Source organism: Watersipora subatra, chromosome 4, assembly GCF_963576615.1.
Source record: "Watersipora subatra chromosome 4, tzWatSuba1.1, whole genome shotgun sequence".
NCBI classification, from domain to species: Eukaryota; Metazoa; Bryozoa; class Gymnolaemata; order Cheilostomatida; family Watersiporidae; genus Watersipora; species Watersipora subatra.
This window is the reverse complement of record NC_088711.1, coordinates 58,595,915-58,620,017: the sequence shown is the minus strand read 5'-3', so window position 1 is coordinate 58,620,017 and position 24,103 is coordinate 58,595,915. Positions and strand designations below refer to the sequence as shown.

The following is a 24,103-nucleotide window of genomic DNA, read 5'->3' as shown; positions in this document are numbered from 1 at the left end:
TCGTTATGAGTCTGTATTTGCAGTAATATAAAAACTTTTGCACAAAACATTCATGTTGAAGCAAACAAAAGAAAGCACATAAACCATTTGTTTTGTCTTCAAATATACTTTGATCTACAATGCTACAATAACATAAAAGCTGTAAAATAAATAAAGCAAATAACAATAACATGTAAAAGCTGAAAGTTTGATGAAAGCAAACTAACGTACGAATAGTCTGGATAAAACAGGAATGGGGAAGCTGAGGTATTTTCAAAGCATAGTAAAAGCTGCTATAGGAATATTGTAGTATCGTAACATACATATATTTTAGTAAGTGGCGCAAAAATTTGAGGTTCAAATTAGGACATGTACATGTAGATGCAAGGGTGAAATGTAGCATTTTTTTAGTTTGATTAAAATATGGAGATTCCGGATTGGTTGTTTCCTTCCTCATAAGTTATGTGTGGAGAACATGGCATGGAGTAGGGAGAGTGATTATCATAACTTTGTCTGTGGTAATCTCTAGGTCTCCTAAGAAAGGGTGGTGGGTCCAGGTCGGCGAGGCGTTCTGACATTTGTGGTCTCACAATCTGAGGCTGTTTTATTGGATGGGGTGCGATGTACTCCTTTGGCCTCCTTAGCGTTAACTCCGTCACAGAACTGTATCGTTTCATTCCATCTAAATATTGAAATACTAAATGTCATGGTTGCACGAAGCAAAACGATTGGTTAGCTGAGGGTCTCAAATTTTCGACTCACTAATGAGCGAGGTGGTTAAACAGAAAAAAAGAGATTTTTGCCTGTAGTTGAATCACAACAATGGCCTGGTACCTCATACCTATATCTTACTTGTTAGCAAACTCAGCGGAGGGAGCAACAACAGGCAGTACAGAGATATTTCGTGCCACAGCATATTTAGTGGCATGCTATATGAAGTGAAAAGAGTAAACAGCTCAGAAATTTAACTTCTGAATTACGAAATATAAGTATTAGTATGAATCTTAAAACCTGAAAACTTTTGTTTGTGATACTTTTATTAACAGTTCATACACAAACTCCTAGCATATACATAGAATCAGGCCTAACTAAACATTAATGTTACTGTAACTAAATATAATGAAACTGGAAGCAAGATTACCTTGAGATTGTTGGGTGTATCCAGCGGGACTGAGTAAATCTGGGAATTGTCTTCTTTCATCTGTAATGCATTAGCTAATGAGAAAGGGCTATGACTAAGGAGGATATATACTAGCATATAATTTATGACTAGCATACATTGTATGACTAGCATATATTGCATGACTAGCATATATTGTATTAATAGCATATATTGTATTAATAGCATATACTGTTTGACTAGCATATATTGTATGGCTAGCATATATTGTATGCCTAGCATATATTGTAAAACTAGCATATATTTTATGACTAGCATATATTGTATGACTAGCATATATTGTATGACTAGCATATATTGTATGATTAGCATATATTGTATGATTAGCATATATTGTATGATTAGCATATATTGTATGATTAGCATATATTGTATGATTAGCATATATTGTATGACTAGCATATATTGTATGACTAGCATACGTTGTATGACTAGCATATATCGTATGACTAGCATGTATTGTATGACTGGCATATATTGTATGACTAGCATATATTGTATGACTAGCATATATTGTAGACTAGCATACGTTGTATGACTAGCATATATCGTATGACTAGCATGTATTGTATGACTGGCATATATTGTATGACTAGCATATATTGTATGACTAGCATATATTGTATGACTAGCATATATTGTATGGCTAGCATATATTGTATGACTAGCATATATTGTATGACTAGCATATATTGTATGATTGGATATACCAAATACACCAAAATAATAATAATAACTTCATTCATCAAAAAGGATATGAATAATACAAAGACATTCAGAACAGATAGCTAGACGTAGCGTCAAAGCTGAGTTAATAAAACTTTCTAAAGACTGCTAACTTTTAGTTGATATTCTTGGTCTAATGCTGTAAAGGCTACAGTTTCTAGGAAGTGATAATTATATTGCTAAGGCAAACGGTTGGCATCAACCATAGACATCAATAGTAGAGAGCAAACGCTAGTATACCTTAAGCGCACTTCACCTAAGAAGGTTCACGGGTAATGATCAAAGACATAAAGTGAAGTTCATGGGTTTAAGGCTGGTTCATAATATATCCCCGCAGTTCTTTCAGTGTTCTCTGTCGATCATGTGCACAGTGAACTGATGGCATCGACGAAGAAGCGCGGATACGTCAGGAAAGTTTGTAGCTGTCAAACTTTCCCGATGATTCGCCGAGCATCGACGCCAGCTTGCACAATGTGCACCATTTCGGTGATAATAATTTACTGTCATAGCTAGCTTTATTTACGTATTTCTATTTGTGCTAGTCGCTGCGGGACCAGTATTTTATTTGATCAAGCGACAAGAAAGAGGGTCCTTCGAAAAAATTAAAAAGAAAATGGAACCGTGTGGCGTGTGTTTATGATAGGGTGAGCATTGTTATCATCGACGATCACTGAAGTATTTTGGCATCAACGCCGAGATACAACGATATATGTTGCGAACCAGCCTTTAGTGAGGGAAGATGCATGAGGAGGCGACTCTAAAGATCGAAACTATTTGCTATGACGTAATGAAATGTTAATACTTTACATACATGATTTAAATAATATGGTCAGTTTGGTAACTTACTATAATAGGAAGGTAAACACCATTTGTGCGTGTATGTATCAAATGTAGGTCTCTCCTCTTCCCTTGCCCCTATCATGCTGTGGAGACGTGCTGGTCCACGGCCTACCATGTTGAGTGCGGAAGTAGAGGAGCTAAGTTGACGACCAAGGACCCCAGGGCCTCGCGGTGCTCTCACAGGCGCATATCCTTTGTACTTGACTCCAAATGTAGCCTGCATCAGAATACTCACTAGTAGCCTACTAAAAACTTCCATGTGCAAGCAGCAAATCTCATTGAGTGCACCATAGACCTATTAACTATACAGGTATAGTTAATAGGTCTATGGAGTTCACTGACTGCACATGTGGCCATCACCATTTGTGTTGAAATGAGTTTTAATGCTGCCAAATGACCGATAACAGATCACAGTTGCTTTCATCTTTTGTTAAGTGTCAGCGATTCCCCGTGTTAGCGACGCAAACACGGGAAAGGACGACCACGGGAAAGGACGACGAAAGTATTGAGAATGTTTAAAATTGTATTTTAATTTTATTTTAATGCTGTATTCTAATGCGTATTTAAGGCACTGTGTTTTAATGCGCATCGTTCGCAAGTTGCTGTTTCCATTATTCGCAAACACGATGGAGTCGATAAAGTTTTGCAAATAGCACAACTCGCTTAGCTTGCAGATTTATGCTGTTTTTACAGTGTGGTTAACTTGCGATTGGCTCAAATTTGCGAATCATGCGCATCATGCAAACATAATGTATAAAAATCCATAAAAGTCCATAAAAGTCCATAAAAATGTTTAGCGAACCGAGCATTGCTAGCCATCATCATCATTATTGGCAGTTTATCAAGTCGACGGTGGACTATTGGTTATAGTCTTTGGTGTAAATCGTTTGAAATTTTGTCAGCAGATTAGACAGCAGCTCAACTCAAGTTATCCACAATAAGTCATGTAACACTTTACAAACTCATTAGCTAATTTACCCTGAGAACTGAGTTAATATGACATAAGGTGACACATACCTGCTGGTGGTCGTACCCAAGGGCGTGTGAAGACCGATCCTGTCTAAGGTCCGGCTCATCATGAACCGACTGCACAGCGCATGGATCATCAGGAGCGAATGCTCTCTCTATATTTCCTTCCCACGCCGCTTTCCATGGGGATTTGTACTCCGTTTTTCTAACCACATTCTGTTGCAACTGATCATCCAGCCTGTTGAAATGCGACAGCTGCTGTCTGTTGTTCTCATCAATAGTGAACTCTTCTGCACGCTCCGCATTTTTCCTGTACAGATCGACTCCTTTTCCGTGATTTCGACTTCTGGTCAAAGCCGAATTAATGTCAAAGGCGACAACAGGAGGCAAGAGGTCATGTTTTGAGATGTTCTCCGTGTTATGCTCAAGTCTCTCGAGTTCGTCTACTGAGAGGTTCTCTTTCATTCTGCTAGGCCAATGGGGGACATCGGTGTAGGGGCGTGTGTACACTGATGGACAGAAAAGGGTATGCAGAATGTACTTGACCGTGATGCAATAATGTATAAGGTGAGGGCAAGGTCATTCTGAGCTTTATAAATAATAATCCAAGCTGGATAGATAGGTTTGATCACCAACAAGGCATCTATGGCTATGTGATGATTGAGTTAATCTTTTGCCAAGTAAACTGAGACATAATACACTCACACATTTATGGATGTTTCAATTTTTATTTAGGGTAAGTTATATCAACAAACAAAATTGAAATCAAAATTACTGGATGACCTCTGTGATAGTCACCTGAGTCAAGGCCGCTGTATGGTGGCTCATATTTCTGCCCCATAGACTCCTTCGCCCATTTTTCAGCACAGTTTTTGCGCTGGTGGTACATCTTGCCACCCCGAGATCTCATAGCACCTGGGGCTTCGAGAATGCTTGATATCATCTTGCATAGTCGCATCTGTTCGGGGATAGTCGGGTACATTCTGTCTTTGGTCGTGTAAAAGCTTGAGTCTGAGTATAGATCTCCTGCAAAATGGTTGCTCTTGTAGCAGCTTATAGCTTTTTGTGGGTTTTTGAGCAAATTTATTCACAATAATTGTACTTATTTTAAGGTACTTCAGATACAAACTATTCACCTGGGTTAATGTAAATCGAGTTATAACTTTGCTAGATAACAATAATATTACTGTAAGAATAATAATAATAACTTTACCGCTGTCCCCGATTAATATCTGACAAAAAACAGTGTTAGACTATTTTTTCAGAAGCATTCATACATAATCAGCAGAAATACTGAAGAATCTGTTGACTTAAGCTAAAGCATATGAAAAAATGTTGCCATAATTTTTTAGGAAATCTGCTGGTATTGACTGACATTAACAGTAAATGCTGGTATATTTACGTGTATCAGGAGTGCCTGATATCTACACTTGCTGCTTTCTCATGATTGGATGACTAATTGGCAGCAATTATGTTTTAAAACTAAAATGTTCGAAATGTACTGAAAGTAGTTAATTTTGTAATAAAACTAAAGTCCCTCTCAAATAATGGAACAAAAATCAAAAAAATTGTTACAAAAGTTTAATTATTCAAATTTATATTATACATTATCAATTTGTATTACGAGTGTCATCATAGAAACTTTTATGCATAAATGTCAAAAACAAACTTTATAACTGTGTTATGTGTTTCCGTGATCTGTACTAGCAAGGACAGCCAGAGTAAAATGCTGACACTTCAAAGCGTTGAAATATCCACTGGTTATTATTAGCTGATGTTGTAAGACCTTGCAGATAGCTGCCCTACATAGTGACACTTAGTTAACCAAACACATAGTCTTAGTTCTGTAATTAGTTTTTTTTGGACATTGACATCATTTCCTAAGAAATGATGTAAATGCAAAAACTAATTAAACTAATGCAAAAAATGTCCTAAAGAAAAGGACATAGAACTATTGATGGAGAATGGCACCGTTGTCTCTGATCTCATTGATACATCAGTTCCTAGAGACACCCGTAAAATACTTGAGGACCTTGTTGATCCCCTGTAAGTTATGACCACCTGTTCAGTTCGATTATGTCAAAGTAAAACCTGGACCAAAAATTTCTGGGAAGCTCTTGAAATATGTTATAACTAGCTGATGTCTCCGACCTTGCCAATAACTGCCCTACATATTGACACTTAGTGTAATTAGGTAAACGCATGTGCTTTTGTTTATAATTAGTTCTCCTATTGACGGTATGCCCTACTCGTTCTTTTCTTATTCAGAAGTTCAATTACGCCTGAACAAGCTGCTAGACAATGAAATGCTCAAAAATTTTATAACAATTAGATACATGTGCTAAAGTTCAGCACAAAGGACATCACTATCAGCGCAATCACCTGTCCATTCAATTCTGTAAACACCAGCAATCACATGAGACATGAAGGCATAGAATCATGCATAAGTTGTGCATAGCATGGAGAGTATGTTCATAACTCTTGTTGTTTGCCTGACATACAGCCCCGCATTTGATGGCTTAGAAGGTGTATAGAAACCAGACTTTACTTTCTGGATGGATGATAGGGTTTCCCCCAAAGTCTCCCTGAGTGTCATCAACTATCAGAGGATCGACCATTCCAGGCAAGTGGTCTGGCTGGTTCTTCATAAGCTCCCAGTAGTCTTTGGCAGGCTCTTTATCCTGGTTTTGCGACGCTTCCCCTGCGTAAGGTTGAACAGGGCTCACTGTTATTGGTTTTTAAAATTATAGGTATTTAACAAGCATTTGAAAGAAATTATAGACAAAGCGGGTTAACAATTTCATGACAAATCAGATTTGACAGACATTAAATATTCTATTAACTGCATTTCAGTTGAACTCACCTGATCATATAATCAAACTAGATTTATTACCTCTCTGTTTCCTAATAACTGGACCAATTATGGAAAAACCAAACTCCTTTGGTGCTGTATTACTAATTTCAGTAAGGGAATTGACATATGGCATATCAAGCCCTGTCTTTGCTTTGCAAAATAGTTGTCAACAATATGTACATACACATATGTATTGATTTGTAGGGCTATCACTTTTCATGATAAGATTACGTTTGTGCAGGCTCTATGAATGAAAACTGTAAAAAATTGGAGATGTGTATTTGTGTATATAAATAATTGTAGATGTATACTTGTGTATATAAATAATTGTAGATGTATACTTGTGTATATAAATAATTGTAGATGTATACTTGTGTATATACAAAATAAAAATTTGGAAAAAGAAACTAGAAAGATACTACAAGCTATGAAAGTTAGAAAAAGCACCAAAAATTAATACTGTGCAAATGATATTAAAGACAGAAACTGCAAAGGCCGGAGGCATCTATGGCACTAGCTCTAGCCCTTATACCAGGCTTACATTGGTATTGAGGCTAACAAATTACTCACCTTCTTTGGCAGGTTGCCAGAATTGTTTAGGTGCTTTCACAGCGCGAACTTTAAATTCAACTGTTTCCGGCTCATTCTTTGGCATTGCAAATGGTTTAATAGGCACAACAACTGGCTGGGAACCGATTGATCTAAAAAATATCCATGGTAGAACATTGTTTGTTTTTGTTTGGATTTGTACTCTTTGTTTCGTTAGCAGCCCACACTCTAGCTACACATTAGTGAGTCCAGAATGGAAATAAAAGTTATTATTTGGTTTATTTCTTTTTTTCTTTAGCATAATCATACAAGCTCAGCCGGGTTAACTTAGTTCAATTTAAAATATGCGAGGGGTGCCCACGCTCCGACACGTACACCAACATTTCTAAGGCAACTTTTCTAAAGAGCAGCCAATGGTTCACTAACTACTCATGAGCCTGTGCCAACTTAGTTCTCACGGAGTTCCTCATAACCTCTGTATGTACACCTGTACTATAGTATTTACAGTTCATAGACCAAGCTCCAAAAAGGCTAATGATTAAGCTAAATAGCCCAAGGTTCTTGAGATTGGATAATAACTCAGACTTAGTTGACTATGCCACTAAAAAGTGTACCGTACTTTTCGGACTATTAACCGCACCCCCTATATAAGCCGCATCTGCTTTATTTTCAAAAAAACGATAATAAAACACTACATAGGCTGCACCTTTTGTATAGGCCGCAGAACCGATGGCGGTGCTATTTAACACGGCAGCAACTTTGCTGGTTAAAACGGAACAGTACCGTTAGGCCCTGCTCCGCATTAACCGGCGCTTTTTAACCCAGTGCCTAGCGGAACAGTACTGTTAGGCATTGTTTCTTATTTTCTTTCACCGCTAGAGGCGCACTAACCGGAGACTCCGGTTGATGCGCCCTAGCGGTGAAAGAAAAAGCCACAGAATAGCCGCACCTTTATATAAGCCGCATGGGTCAATACATCAGAATAAAGTAGTGGCTAATACTCCGAAAAGTATGGTAGTTGATTTATATCAGGCATGCTTAACTACATTTGCTCCCATGTTCCTAAGGCTATACTGGCTGAGGTACAGTCATACCTTGACATACAAGCTTGATGCGTTGTGGGACTGAGTTCATATGTCAATGTGCTCGTATGACAAAGCAATATTTCCTATATAAAGTAACTAAATACAAATTAATCCGTTACCATACTATGAAAAAATACCTAAAACAGGATAGTACAGTGAAAAAACGTCTTTTTTATTTTCTTAATTTAGTATCTACGCTCACAAAACAAAACAATTATCTACATATATTTAGTGGTAATGATCTGCAATAAAATGTAACATTACTATGTACAGTACTGCATGGATTACTTATCTAAACATCCATGTACATTCCTACCTAAACAATGTATATTTATAGAATTGATGCATTTTGATTTATACAAAAATTTTTGTAATATTTTGTACAAACATTTGTACAAAATTCACTCTAACTCCTATAGAGGGACAAAACAAAGAAAATGAGAGTAAGGAAAAATCAGACAACACTTTTAAAGTCTAATGTATTTTTTGGGTATATATTAAAAGCTATATCAATTAAAAGCTATATCAATTAAAAGCTATATCAATTAAAAGCTATATCAATTAAAAGCTATATCAATTAAAAGCTATATCAATTAAAAGCTATATCAATTAAAAGCTATATCAATTAAAAGCTATATCAATTAAAAGCTATATAAATTCCAAAGTTAATCATACAGACCTGCTTGCAAAAATGCTTTCCCTCTCCCCTCCTGTTGCTATGTTGCTGGATGGATGAACAATTTGACTTATAATTGGATGAGGCACAGTTCGGGGTAGAGATGCAGCCCGAGGCACTTCTGAGCCGATTGTAGATCTCGCCGGTTTGGGTGGCGGCTGTCGGCGTTGTGGAACCTCACTTTGAAATGATTTGTACTCAGCCGGGCTGTGAATAAGATATTTTTAACAGATGGTAAGTCATTTATGTACCAGGCATGTACACTTTGTTCTTCAATAATACTCAACAAATTATATCTATTCCTATTTTAAAACTATTAGAAATTGTCTGCTCACATATTATTTTTTATCTACATCACTCATCAGTTGGTGAGTGCTAATATGAGGCAATCACAAGGTCCAGAGGCTAATACTAACCATATCATAAACTAAGTTATTTTTTAATACTATGCTTACCTAATATAAAATTTGATTACTTAAATACAAACATTTGAGTGACTTATTTTAGAATCAGCTCTGTTTGGTGCAAGTGCAAAACCACAAACAACAAATACATTTATAAGTCCTTTGAAACTGAGAACCACAAAAATCACAAATCACAAATCTTACCTTCTGCATTCACTAGTAACAGTTACATAATAATATTACTATTTCTTTTGAACAACTTTTATCTGTTTTGAAGTGTTCCAGAATGTTCCAGAACATTTTAAAGCTAAAAGCAGTTCATATGTTGATGATTTTATTGTATATAGATTTGTTATATAATGTTAAATACTTTTAGGATACTACAGAATAATAGTTATGAGTGAATTTAACTTTAAGAAGCATATTATTTACTTTTTGTATATTTATTTGATTTCTTTAGGCTTATTAAAGAAAAACAAGGAGATTTTTAAAAAAGAGGAATTATGATAATAACAATAACAATGCTGTGGTTTGGTGAATACAGAGCCAGGAATGAAGCCAGAAATGAAATAGAATGCTACAGGAAGATTTAAGGTATAAAATGGGTTGTAAGGGACACCAAAAGCTTCTACTGACGTTTAACAAAACTAACCTGGTGGTGTTTATGTCCACTTTTAACAAGCCATCAGGTCTTCCAGTCGCAATCGAATGTCGTCTAGACTGTGCTCCAGTGATGATATGTAATGCTCTAGAAGGGCTCGGCGCTCTTCCTAACGTTACTTGAGCTCTCGAAATGCTTGGTTCACGGCTACGTACTAGTGAGGCTTCTGCAAATTGCTGGCCTGCTCTGCTGACGCTGCCTTGACTGTTCTTTTCTACGAAGGTCTTGTACAGGTTAACAGCTGACTCGACTCCTCTATAATAAAAGTATATAGTGAGTACCTCACAATTCTACCACCCTGGACATCTGACATGCTGAGAGCTAGTTGAAAACAGGACTAGTTCAGGGTAGCGCTAGTTGCAAGGGGAGGGGCTAGTTGCAAGGGGAGGGGCTAGTTGCAAGGGAAGGGCTAGTTGCAAGGGGCAGGGCTAGTTGCAAGAGGAAGGGCTAGTTGCAAGGGGAAGGGCTAGTTGCAAGGGGCAGGGCTAGTTGCGAGGGGAAGGGCTAGTTGCAAGGGCCAGGGCTAGTTGCAAGGGGAAGGGCTAGTTGCAAGGGAAAGGGCTAGTTGCAAGGGGAAGGGCTAGTTGCAAGGGGCAGGGCTAGTTGCAAGGGGAAGGGCTAGTTGCAAGGGGAGGGGCTAGTTACAAGGGGAGGGGCTAGTTGCAAGGGAAGGGCTAGTTGCAAGGGGAAGGGCTAGTTGCAAGGGGCAGGGCTAGTTGCAAGGGGAAGGGCTAGTTGCAAGGGGAAGGGCTAGTTGCAAGAGGCAGGGCTAGTTGCAAGGGGAAGGGCTATTTGCAAGGGAAAGGGCTAGTTGCAAGGGGCAGGGCTAGTTGCGAGGGGAAGGGCTAGTTGCAAGGGGCAGGGCTAGTTGCAAGAGGAAGGGCTAGTTGCAAGGGGAAGGGCTAGTTGCAAGGGGCAGGGCTAGTTGCGAGGGGAAGGGCTAGTTGCAAGGGCCAGGGCTAGTTGCAAGGGGAAGGGCTAGTTGCAAGGGAAAGGGCTAGTTGCAAGGGGAAGGGCTAGTTGCAAGGGGCAGGGCTAGTTGCAAGGGGAAGGGCTAGTTGCAAGGGGAGGGGCTAGTTACAAGGGGAGGGGCTAGTTGCAAGGGAAGGGCTAGTTGCAAGGGGAAGGGCTAGTTGCAAGGGGCAGGGCTAGTTGCAAGGGGAAGGGCTAGTTGCAAGGGGAAGGGCTAGTTGCAAGAGGCAGGGCTAGTTGCAAGGGGAAGGGCTATTTGCAAGGGAAAGGGCTAGTTGCAAGGGGCAGGGCTAGTTGCGAGGGGAAGGGCTAGTTGCAAGGGCCAGGGCTAGTTGCAAGGGGAAGGGCTATTTGCAAGGGGAGGGGCTATTTGCAAGGGAAAGGGCTAGTTGCAAGGGGCAGGGCTAGTTGCGAGGGGAAGGGCTAGTTGCAAGGGCCAGGGCTAGTTGCAAGGGGAAGGGCTATTTGCAAGGGGAGGGGCTAGTTGCAAGGGGAAGGGTTTGCTGAGTAGAGGGCTATTCACAAAGTTTAGTTGAAGGAATGGCTAGCTGAGGGGAGGGCTAGCTGCAAGGAGGGCTAGTTGAAAGAGGGCTAGTTAAAAAAGGCTAGTTAAAAGGAGGGCTAACTTAAATGTAGTTTAGGTCAAGGTTGGACAAGTTTCTGGCAACTAAAATAAAATATGCATAGATTTCAAGCCAAGCTTGCAATCACAAGACAATAGATATATTCGGGAGTGTCATTTTTATTAAGAATTTATATTTAAAGATATTGTATCTCTTGGTGTATTCAGAAAAAAAGTTGATTAAAAAGGCAGATAAACAGGTCAGATTACCAGAGAATTATGTAATGTGTTCCTTTTTACATCTTTAGTAAGTTATTTGTAAAATAAATGTTATGGAGTCAAATTATAATATATTTAATACAGTTTGTATTTGCTACAGTGTGTAATCTTCTTGTTTCTTATAGAAAAAGCTCGAGTATGCAATATACTCAATCTATGGAAAGGCTGTTAATTTAAACTATGAAAATTATCCAAAACGCAATAAATTTGATGAAAGAGCAATACATGTAGTGTTTAAGCTTAGGGCTCAGTCTCTTCTAGTCAGCACTAGCAGTAAGTGCAGTGATGTCCGAGATTTCTCTCATATATAATTAGACAGCCACCATGGTGGTGTTCAAGAGGCTGGCTCTCAGTAATCAGACCGAGTTGGGAAACCTAATATTTTTGTGACCTGGCGAAAGGCATGAAACACATACGTGTGAAGTTTGGATGAAATAGGCTAAAATTGGAAAAATGCACAGCGTTTATGGGGACAATTCTTCACACTCGCTGCACACAAAATAATTGTTACAGCTTATAATATAATATGCAAAACTACTGTAATAGTGATTACTATGGTAAGCCTCTACAGACGTCTTTCTTGAGAAACCTTTGCTCCTCAAAAAACTTTTTCTGAAACTGTTGTCTTTTTCAGTTGAGAATTTGAAACTAAACTCACGCAGAAACAAGCAATCTATACACCTCTTTGCCAAACCGGTGCTATAACCTTTCTAAATTAAATCATCTGTGTGATTGTATAACTTCCGTTCCATTAGCGATGTAACCAGCACTATCACTTTGCTTTTAACAGACTTAATTTATGCTTGTTGGATAATTTCATCATTCTATCTCACATTTTGTAAACTTTAAAACATAGATGGCCACAGTTGGATTTGCTCTCATGACACGACCAGCCCCAGGCCTGTCTTCGAGCCCTCTTGGACCATGTCTTGTTTTCAGGGTTGGGTCTTGAAGGATTTGATCCTTCAAGCCTCAACCCTGTTTGACTACCTCATTCATTAATGAAAGTAGAAGCTCAGGAGAGTAACTGCTACTAGATGTATTGAAGTATGCTTGTATGAGTTATAGGATAGCTCATTTAGGAACTAAAGATTTGACTTCCAGTATGCCTGTATTGGTCTGTAGGAGCAGTAGGCCTAAATAGCTCGCTGAAGATGAGGAGTTATGGCAACTTGTAGCTAATACAAAGTGTTGTGAACACAACCTCTATAAAAGTCTTGTATTACTCAGCCTGGCACCTCCACATGTTTCTAATTGTAAATGACTGCTCATTAGTCAGGAGTTATTAGACCTAGTTCTTGCCACATGCCCAGCCATATGTTTTGGAGGGATGACCACATTTTAGAGTATTTAACATATACTATAGCCTGTGATCCAACATCACTGTTACCTTATTAATACTCAGCCTTTTCATAGAGTTCTCCAATATGTGATGGCTTCCCAGACTTTCAATTTATAGCATTAAATGTTGTTTGAGAGTCACAAAACCTCTCAATACAAACTTACTTTAGCGAATGCTAAGTTTAAGGGAGTAGATCGCAGATAGCAAATAATAGATTGTAGTTAGTAGATACGAACTAACAAATAATTTACAGCGGACAGCAGGTAGTAAAATAGTAGATATGAAGTAATAGAAAGTAGGTAACAGATAGTAGGTAACTGATAGTAGGTAACTGACAGTAGGTAACTGATAGTAGGTAACTGACAGTAGGTAACCGACAGTAGGTAACTGACAGTAGGTAACTGATAGTAGGTAACTGACAGTAGGTAACTGATAGTAGGTAACTGATAGTAGGTAACCGACAGTAGGTAACCGATAGTAGGTAACCAATAGTAGGTAACCGATAGTAGGTAACCGATAGTAGGTAACTGATAGTAGGTAGGAAATAGTAGATAGTATATAATAGATTGTGAATAGTAGATAGTAGGTAAAAGATAGTAGATAGTAGGTAAAAGATAGTAGGTAAAAGATAGTAGGTAAAAGATAGTAGGTAAAAGATAGTAGGTAAAAGATAGTAGGTAACTGACAGTAGGTAACCGACAGTAGGTAACTGACAGTAGGTAACTGATAGTAGGTAACCGACAGTAGGTAACTGACAGTAGGTAACTGATAGTAGGTAACTGACAGTAGGTAACTGATAGTAGGTAACTGATAGTAGGTAACTGACAGTAGGTAACTGATAGTAGGTAACTGACAGTAGGTAACCGACAGTAGGTAACTGACAGTAGGTAACTGATAGTAGGTAACCGACAGTAGGTAACTGACAGTAGGTAACTGATAGTAGGTAACTGACAGTAGGTAACTGATAGTAGGTAACTGATAGTAGGTAACTGACAGTAGGTAACTGATAGTAGGTAACTGATAGTAGGTAACTGACAGTAGGTAACTGATAGTAGGTAACTGATAGTAGGTAACCGACAGTAGGTAACCGATAGTAGGTAACCAATAGTAGGTAACCGATAGTAGGTAACCGATAGTAGGTAACTGATAGTAGGTAGGAAATAGTAGATAGTATATAATAGATTGTGAATAGTAGATAGTAGGTAAAAGATAGTAGATAGTAGGTAAAAGATAGTAGGTAAAAGATAGTAGGTAAAAGATAGTAGGTAAAAGATAGTAGGTAAAAGATAGTAGGTAAAAGATAGTAGGTAAAAGATAGTAGATAGCAGAAAAGTAAGACTAGATCGGTAGCCAGTTGGCAAACACATAATAATCCTTACCTTTCAGCCGATGCTGACTGGCTGTAGATTAAAGACTGATCTACCCTATTGTTATAAGTGTCAGTAGTGGAGAGTTACCTCTGGTCAATGTACACTGGAGAGAAAGTTGGAAGTGTGGCAGAGTAACAAAACTATCATCAACATAACAGTAATCACAAAACACATTCTCGGTTTAATATTTTAAAATTTCAAGGAAATCAAAGGTTTGCTGCACAGTAATAATTTAAATTGTTAGCCCTGTAAGTTAAGTTACTAAATTTGAAACTAATTGAGTTGGGGTTCACATGCTACAATATTGAACGAGAAATTAACCTTGGATGAAGAGCAGATAAATCTCAAACTTATAGAATTGCAAAGAAATATCAGATTTCCTTTAACTCTGATTTGGAAAAGTCATGTGCCCAGTAATTGAAAACTCTGCAAAGCCCAATGGATACAAAACTGTGTATGCACTATTTTAACCTTGACATTTCTGCATCACAATTTCTGCTATAAATTTTGCAATAAAATTGAATACTTTCTTAAACGCTCCTGAATACTTTTTGTTTGGGAAATAGTATGCATTGAAAGCTGCTTTATTTTATTATATGATATTCATATTTTAAATTAATTTATTTTTTCTAGCGCAGTGTTAATTTTCAATAATAATTGCTAACAATCATTCAAACAATTACTATGAAATGACAACCAAAAACTCTCACCATAGCTTAGTACATGCAATTTGCTATTGCTCATCACTGCATTTGTCGACAACAGAAACTATATACTAGGCCGTACTTGGACACATTTGTAATAATGGCTAGCTTATAGAACATGACTTATTCTTATTTAGGAAGCCATGAATAATTCATTTACACCCAGAGAATAAATTAATAGCAAGCTAGCAGTGGCTTGCATGTTTAGCCTTGTAACTATCATTTCTACTGCTCACTTCCTTTCTTGCAATTATTTTATGCTTACTTCTGTGTGGATGCTCAATAGACATAAAGAGATGTTTCATAAGGAAAGTTATAGCTGCAACTATTGCAGTCTTCTCTGAATCAGCGAGATGAACTATTCAGAAAACCAGTTGGTAATAAGAAGGTCTACGTATTGTAGATCATCTTATCCAGCTGGCTGTGCTTTGATAAAAGCTGTCACATGTGGGTAAAATAACAAAGTTAGAATTTTGTGACCTGTTCATCTAATATTTGTGTAGCTATTTACTGAATAGTCTGAGAGTAGCTCTTTCTGCCCATGTTTATCAACAAAATATGAAATTAAGATTTGTTTTCTCTTTTTTATTTCAATGACATTTTTGTAGTATTTAATATCCGTCCACTTGTTTACGAAAACTCTCTGCAATTATTAACTTGTGATGAAAAAGAGCAGACAAGTTATTCTATGACAGAAGTGAGTTTTCATTTAAAAACATTTAAAAACTGCAGGCTATAAAGAAATCACTCAGCTCTAATGGTGGGGTGAACATATCATGGTTTTTGTTTAAATACTGCTACGCTGTGAACTTTCTAATAATTTAGTCTAAAAATTAGCTTTAGAGCCACCATAGTTAACGAAGGCAATATCAAGGTCCTGATGATTTAAGGACTAGTATTTTACTGTCAGTTTGTCACTCATCAATATTTTATGAGCCATGATTAGTCAGCTGCATCTCTAGCTGATGAACTGTTTATGCTTATACCTAACAAGTGAGTAACTCCTCTTATTAAAATTTTCTTAAATTTCCATACAGCAATAGTGTAGCGACACCTGGTGATACCTGGTGACACCTGGTGACAGCGGTATGCCAGTGCCAAAGCGCCACGCTGGGCTGACAAGCCGATCCTGTTCTCATGGAGCGCTATAATAGAGCAGCAGTTGTACGATTCCTTATGTCAAGGTTGTATCTCGATATCTTATATCAAGGTTGTAAGAAAGACCTGTGAACATGCACAAGTGCGACATGGTTGGTACTAAGGCTGTTTCCATGGCATAAAATATGGCGCATCGCACCTGTGTTTCACTTCCAAGCAGCGACACTAAATCACGAGAGAATGAGAACTGCTTCCATGATGACATTGCAGTGCCATATGGGGTCGCTACACTATCAATGTATGGAAACTTAGTAATCGTTTGCAACCAGCCACCGATGATGACTCAGGGTTTGTTAGTAGACTGCATAGCTAGCCTACATAAGAGCTCAGTTCATGACGTAGTAGTCACCTCCCCTACCAGCACTTTGGCTGTATCTGTTAAGCCCAGTGATAGTGAGCAATGCATTTCTTGAGCTGCGATGCAGTGCTTCCAATGCGCTCTTAGGCACCATGCTTGCATTGGACAGGGTGGGTAATTTCTTTACTTTTTCGTAAGAGAGACCGATTTTTTCGGAAAACAGCCCTCCATTGCGACATTGCGCTGATATATGAAAACCAGGCTTACTCTTTCGTACAGGAGACTGATTTATTCAGAAAACAGCCCTCCGTTGGAATTGTGGGATAGGTCGAGCGGTGTATTGTGGGATACATCATTGCGTGCACCCGTCGCAAGGATCCATTATGTTGGACCCTTGCGATCAGCGTACGCACGTTGCGCGATCGTCGTGCGTTGACGTTTCCATATCACAGCCGGCCTACGCACGACGTCGTACGCCTTGTTGCGCGCCTTGCGCTGTCATATGGAAACCAAGCTTTAAAGATGAACTTGCACAAAATCCTAGTATATTTTATCAGAAAGTATCCGTATTTTTATATTATTTGCGATAGTTTTTGGCGTTTGAGGTGGTCTGACTGCGAGGATGTTTATACACAAGTCGACAAAACTTAGTCACAGTTAGAACAATCAGATGAAGAGAAAGTGTGACTATGATGTGTATAGTTGCAAAGAGACCGGACAGAATAGAAACACATAACACTGCAACTTGATTGCAACAGCTGATATCAACTATAGCAACGATAGCTACTAGTGACATCATTTCGCATGTATTTTTCTTCTAAGGGTTTTAACCGCAATCAAGTTTTGTTGATTTTAATCTTGAAACATCCTGGCAATCAGACCACATCGAACATCAAAAACAACCACAAATGATAGAAAAATGCTGCTATCTTTTGTTAAAATCTCTTAAAATTTTGTGTAAACTTATTTTTAACGAGAGTCAGTTTTTCATAGCCTATGTACCTTCTTGTGCGAGTTGAATAGCTACAGACTGTAGACGTGAAGTCACTTGGTTCCCTCTCCTCGGCAAAAGGAGCACAAGATCGTGATCGCACCGGTTTCCATTCCCATTCGCAGGTGCTACGATATGTTGCGCCTTCTCCTATGTCCATGTCTAACTTGAACCAATCAGATGATAAACTGGAGTTGTCTGTAACTAGGTGCTATAAAGACCTATTTTACATCTTGCATGGCAAGCCTGAAGCGTTCCTTCTGATGCCAAGGTTAGAGTTGTATTTGCATGCTACTAGTTATATGTAATAAGTTGATGGAGCTCTAAACAATTGCGTATTTGCATTGGAACACTAATACCTGCAATCCCAACTCATATTCATAGTGTCTTCTAGCCCGCAGTATTATCATAGCAACATGTAATCCTAGCCTTAGAAAATAAAGATAGCCTCTCTTAAAGTTGGCAACTTTCCAGGCACCCTGGTGCTGCTACTTGTGATAGTGGCAATCCATCCATCTGTACCATGAGAACCAGGGCTGGTTTTGAGAACCAGATAGACGATTCATTTCATAGTGCTAAAGTAGTGCTCATCTGTAGCCGAGGGTCTTTCAAGTCATAAATATGTCGTGGAGCTCAAAGACCTCTGAACAAGAGAAGAGGACTCCACATCATTATACACAGTTTATGCTTACAATAAGCAAAGAGATCATACTCACAACGTTGAGACTGTTTCAGATGAATCGGTATGACTACTGAACACAGGTTGTGCTGCCTATAACAATAGTTAATATATTAACAATAGGTGATGTGAGCTAAAGTTCAACTGCAGGGCATGATGGTGTTAGGAGGCGCATCAGGTCCTCAGCTGTCATTGTTTTTCCATCTTGTGAAAATAATAATAAAGTTGTGCAATGCTAGTAGCGATTATCTCTACTCAAAATATAATGTCTCTCAACAATCACAGAAAGATGACTGACATTAAAATGGTGAGAGCGGTAGGCACCCTTTTACAATACTTTGCCATCACTAGCCCATACTGTTACTATGCAGGAGATGATGGCTGTCCGTGTAGGCTGGTTCACACTATATTGCCCTATGACGGTGTTTTCATTTCGACGTTCATCGTCGATTATGTGATGGTATCGACGAAACAATGCGGATACGTCGAGCAAGTTTGCAGTGTCAAACTTTCCCGAACATCGACGACTACCTTTTTAATGTAAACCATCTCGGCGATAGTAATTTGCGGTCGCGGATAGCGCGATTTATTTATTTCCGTTTATGATAGTTACTGCGATACTAGTATTTGATTCAAGCGCGTGAAAACAAAAAGATTCTTTGCGAAAATTAAAAACAAAAAATGAGAACACTACCTCATGGAGTATTTGCTGATACATAAGCGGATAAGTTTGTGATAGTGCGAACTTTGTTATCATTGACGAACACCGAAGCATCGTGGCATCAACACCAAGATATGGCAATATAGTGATGCCTTGACAGATGTTAATAGTTAATATACTGTGTCATGGAGATAGGTATGGTGAAATGGTTGTAAAATGGGTGGCCCTCAAAAGGGCCAAGGGATAATATGGGATATCGTGAGGAAGCGTTAATTTATACTGGAGCATAATTTATACCTTATTATCGATCTATGTAACTGCCTTGATCGGTACCACCTCTGAATGTTTATGGACAATACAAACTATTAAATTCTCAGACAACCCATTACACTCACTTGATGTATGATACGCTAGTAGACTAACATCTGTGACCATAGCGGTTCCTTTCAATAGCAGCATATCAGTTTTACTTATTAGAATAGAAGATGTTTGAAACACTTGATGTTCCTCGTGGTCTTAGCCTTCATATTCTATATGATGAGACTGAAGTGAGTTATTACATAAAACAATCTGCCATCGTAGCCCAATTTATCTACTGGTCAGCTTTACTCTTGTATTTATAGTCGACTGGACTTGGTGCAATGCGAGAAATAAGGTTGCAGATATACTTTTTATACGCCCATATAAAAACCCTATTATTTAGTATCGTTCTGAAATACAACATAAATATACACACTACTGCGCAATCCCAAATACATAGACTCAACTACCACACATAGCTATCACCCACAATTCTCTTTCAGCTCACATGTATGTAGACATCTAGTCAAACACCAATAATATTGTTAGCAACACGGGGTCTAAGAGTAGGAGTGCCCTTGACTATCGATCTGGGCGTATAAAATGCATCACACAGATTACTGTCAGTTATGATAGCTCTATTGCGTATGAGTGGAGCTTCTGGGTCTCATTACATTGCTCGGTGTTGTTCTGGGTGCCTGTTTATCGAGCTTAACTCAGTACATCCGCATTCCTCCGTGTCTTCACTGAGAAACATCTTTCAACGCTGATTAAAGAGTAGATTTACTGATAACTCAGCTCAATAGGGTGAATTTACACTTTTACTGTACAGAATAATTTTCTCTTGTAAACGGATGAGATTTAGTCTAAACCAAGTCAGAAAGGCATAAGTAAATATTTAACAAAATAAACCACTCTTACTCAAATACAAGTTTTTTATATACATGGAATGAATGACATGTTTTTAATCGAAGACCCAAAATATGTTTACAGCTTTAACAGGGCATTTGGAGTCGAGCTAACACTCTATAGCTTTGAATGTTTCCTTTCTTACCTCACAAAACCGAGTCATACGCTCGGCGACGTTGTTTTTATTTTTGGATTTTATGGCTTCACTCAATTTTCACTATGTGAGCAGTGCATAGGCTCTTCTGCATACACTTCCCTTTAATTAAATACCTGAGAACTGTGATAATTATATTGTCTCCTCCTTGTTCCACGAGTCGCATCACATCGCGATGGCTGGCCAGCCTCACATCTATCTCATTAACTTTGAGAATTATGTCCCCTTCCTCAATGCCTGCTAGGTAAGCTTTGCTGTTCACCCTAACCTGCAACATAAGTGTCTAAAGATTTCCCTGGTCTCTATTGTCAGAACTTTTATTTGTATCTTTGTATTTCTATTGCTTGTTAACTTCTTAGTGGCAGCGTCCGGCAGCACCACTAATAGCTTTTAATTAACTTATGATTTATTGTTAAAGATGAACTTACACAGAACTTTAATATATTTCATCAGAAAGTATCAGTATTTTTTATCATCAGCAATTGTTTTTGATGTTTGAGGTGATGTGACGGCCAGGATGTTTCAAGATTAAAATAGACAAAACCTGAATGCGATCAAAGTGCTCAAAATGACGTCACTAGTTGTTGACATTGTGATAGTTGATATCTGCTATTATGTTCAAATTGAAGCATTACACGTCTCTATTCTGTCGATCGCTTTGCAGCTACAGATATCATAATCGTACTTTTGCCTGATCTAAGCGTTGATAGAGACGTGTAACGCAGGTACTTGAATGCAATAGTCTATATCAACAATCGCAATGATAACATCTAGTGATGTCATTACACACATATTTTTATTTTGAGCATTTTAACTGTGATCAAGTTCTATCAATTTTAATCTTGAAACATCCTGGCAGTCAGATCATCTCAAATATCAAAAACAATCACAAATGATAAAAATATACCGATACTTTCTGATAATGTCAGCTAAAATTTTGTGTAAGTTAATCTTTAATATTGTGAAGAAATCACTTCTGTAATATTTGTAAAAGTTTGCTTGGAGCTGATTGGTTTTTGTAAGCAAAAACCTTTTGTAGATCCGTAGAACTTTCACAATCTAATATAGGATTGACACATAAAAATGAATTCCTTTCAGACGATCAGGAGTCTTTACTCTCATCAAACAGCTCTGAGCAAGTGTAAAATAATCGCTTGAAAGTATAATATAGATTTTATTTGTATAAGGAGGATACCGTATAACCTCTATTTGGATGCCATGTCACTTTTTTTCAGTCCTCCCATAGCGGCGATGTCCCATATGCATAGTCCTCCCAATCGAGGCTTTACGATATTTCTAACTGTTGACTGTCCATAAATGTAACCAATCATTTACTACAGAGCAGTGTTATATAACCAGGTCTTCAAATAACTCTGGTAATATTTTTATATCTAAGCAATGGTTAACTCATAATGTCTCCGTATATATGTAATAATACAAGATTTAAAACCATAATATACATCTGATATCTCAGCTATGTCATCAACAATGCTATGATGATATCTAGTCTAGCTAAAATAGAGACTTACATTTAGCTCTTACCAAAAAATCCTTAGGTTATAAACTTAATGCACGCCTGGAATTCACTAGATCACTTCCTTTCCTGTTCCCCTAGGTACTCTGATAAAACTAATTCAGCATCGTCATATGGCTATTCATCTAGGTAGACCAGTCCAGGTGTGGGCAACATGTGGACAACATGTGGACAAAATACGGCAACTAACATAATCTAAAGTCAAGCTGCTCTCATGCTGATCAACAACAATGAAGGCTAGAGGAGTGTGATTAGCCGTACAGCAGTATGAAAATTAGTAGATCAGCTTTCATTCAGCCAATCACAAAACAGTAACAATTAACCAAGGTTTTTTTATTAAGCATAAAATACATTTTACCAGCTATAGTATTTCTGTTATTACAATAATGTCTTTGGTAATTTGGGAAGAGAAAAATCAGCGAATGTATGAGCACTTCATTTGAATTTCACGTTTTCTTCACTCGACCTGAAAACCAAGGCATGATGAATGAATGAGGAGTTGCTTACTCCTTAGAACCCTCACTTGAGGATCTCATCTCGCTTCTCATTTGCAGTTGTTTAAGGCTATCTTTAATACATGACTCCTGAATGCCCGGCGTTCAGGGTTAATAAAAAAGTTTTTACACAGAAAACATATTTTAATCAACATATACACCATTTACCTTCCTAACTTTTAAATGAAGGTGCTGGTTTATTTCTGTGTGTGTCCGGCCAATGCATAATATTTGAAAATTAATGCTTAAATACTTGAAAGATTGAGGCATAGCTAAAACAAATTGCTGAAAAACATTTCTTGCTTCTTATACTATACATTCATTCAAAAATTAAAACAGCTTAGAAACAGTAGCAGGTAAAGCAGGTAACGTAGTTGCCAATGGGCAAGTTCCTCCACCCAATGACTGAGTAACTAAAGCTAGTCTAAGTTTTTACTATAATAAGAGCCAAGTCTGTCTTTTTGAAGCTAGCGTTAGGAAAAAGATTGCGTCATCATCTCCCGTGTAATCATAATCTTCAAAACACTCAGATTTATATACAGTCAAAGTCGGCTAACTCGCTCTCGGATAACTCGCCCTCGGATAACTCGCCCTCGGATAACTCGCCCTCGGATAACTCGCCCTCGGATTACTCGCCCTCTGGTAACTCGCCGTCGGATAACTCGCCGTTGGATAGCTCACCCTCGGCTAACTCACCCTCGGATAACTCGCCCTCGGATAACTCGCCCTCGGATAACTCGCCCTCGGATAACTCGCCCTCGGATAACTCGCCCTCGGATAGCTCGCCCTCGGATAACTCGCCGTCGGATAGCTCGAGCACTTGGTTAACTCGAACGAATTTGTTTGGTCCGTTCCCAAGCAATAATAAATTTCTTTTGATAACTCGAACTTAACATCATTAATTCAACCAGTTTTTTGCCTAACAGCTACCGAGACGGTTGTTATCACTTTAGAATTTCACTTTATTCCAAGCCATAGAGATAAACATCAACTTTTAGTAGTTCTCAGGCATCGTTATTACCATAATCTGCAAAATATTTTTGTTAACGACTTTTCTAAAGGTTTGCAAAAAATCAAATTTCATCAAACATTTGCTTTGGTAGGAATCAAAAATTCGAAGGCAAGGATAAGCGAGGTAACCTTCGAATAAACGTAAAGTAAAATCGGCTAAATTGATCTTGGTTAAAACGCTTATGAGAAAATAATGTCATTTTTTAGCGTTTTAACCACGATCATGTTTTGCCAATTTTAACTTGAGAACGTCCTGGTAATCACATCACCTAAAACAACAAACAAGTCTCATGTGATAGAAAAATATCTAGACTTTCTGATAAAAAATTTTAAAACTTGACACGAGAGGCTCTTTAACTTGCAACAAGCAATCTATGCTTTTGATTTATATATAGTTTGTATATGTACATGTATCTACTGATAAACACATGCACTTGTGACTTGTGCTCTGATAACTTGAAAACTCTGATAACTCGAACACTTTCGCTCGGTCCTGTGGAGTTTGAGTTATACAAGTTTCACTGTATATAGATTGAAAAAAATACAATGAAACAAAAGGTTTAATAGCAAACAAATATGAGATTATATGAAACACTTCTCAAATACCTTTGAGACCTCGAGGGGGCAGCGATAGTCTGCTCCACCAGCAAGCCTGAATCCCCACGGTCCTCCATCACTAAGTCTGATGACATGCTCTACGGTGTTATCCATGGCGGCGGCACTACTGGTGCCGCTTTCTCATGACTTTTGAGGTGCTGACAG

At 38.2% G+C, this 24,103-nt stretch overlaps 2 protein-coding genes across 2 annotated transcripts; both read right to left on the bottom strand.

Moving 5' to 3' along the window:
• On the bottom strand, positions 1 to 24,103 carry LOC137393637 (uncharacterized). Its single transcript, XM_068080277.1, has 11 exons — positions 23,948 to 24,103; positions 20,419 to 20,570; positions 9,915 to 10,178; positions 8,862 to 9,065; positions 7,119 to 7,249; positions 6,243 to 6,395; positions 4,493 to 4,720; positions 3,743 to 4,203; positions 2,732 to 2,942; positions 1,121 to 1,180; positions 1 to 661 (listed from the first exon to the last, which is right to left on the bottom strand). Exons 1-11 carry the CDS (start codon positions 24,050 to 24,052, stop codon positions 396 to 398), a joined length of 2,235 nt encoding a protein of 744 aa, XP_067936378.1. The 5' UTR covers positions 24,053 to 24,103; the 3' UTR covers positions 1 to 395.
• On the bottom strand, positions 13,300 to 17,759 carry LOC137393039 (uncharacterized). Its single transcript, XM_068079424.1, has 4 exons — positions 17,640 to 17,759; positions 14,195 to 14,416; positions 13,565 to 13,759; positions 13,300 to 13,437 (listed from the first exon to the last, which is right to left on the bottom strand). Exons 1-4 carry the CDS (start codon positions 17,757 to 17,759, stop codon positions 13,300 to 13,302), a joined length of 675 nt encoding a protein of 224 aa, XP_067935525.1.

What these genes read in the sequence shown, in the direction of transcription:
- LOC137393039 (XM_068079424.1), bottom strand. Translation starts at nt 17,759, where the DNA reads ATGGACATAGGAGAAGGCGCAACATATCGTAGCACCTGCGAATGGGAA. An exon ending in CAAGTGACTTCACGTCTACA is followed by an intron (nt 14,417 to 17,639) that starts GTCTGTAGCTAT and finishes CTACCGATCTAG; the next exon opens with TCTTACTTTTCTGCTATCTA. An exon ending in CTATCGGTTACCTACTATCG is followed by an intron (nt 13,760 to 14,194) that starts GTTACCTACTAT and finishes ACCTACTGTCAG; the next exon opens with TTACCTACTATCTTTTACCT.
- LOC137393637 (XM_068080277.1), bottom strand. Translation starts at nt 24,052, where the DNA reads ATGGATAACACCGTAGAGCATGTCATCAGACTTAGTGATGGAGGACCG. An exon ending in ATAATTATCACAGTTCTCAG is followed by an intron (nt 10,179 to 20,418) that starts GTATTTAATTAA and finishes CTTTTATTATAG; the next exon opens with AGGAGTCGAGTCAGCTGTTA. An exon ending in ATACAGCGGCCTTGACTCAG is followed by an intron (nt 4,204 to 4,492) that starts GTGACTATCACA and finishes TCTGTCCATCAG; the next exon opens with TGTACACACGCCCCTACACC.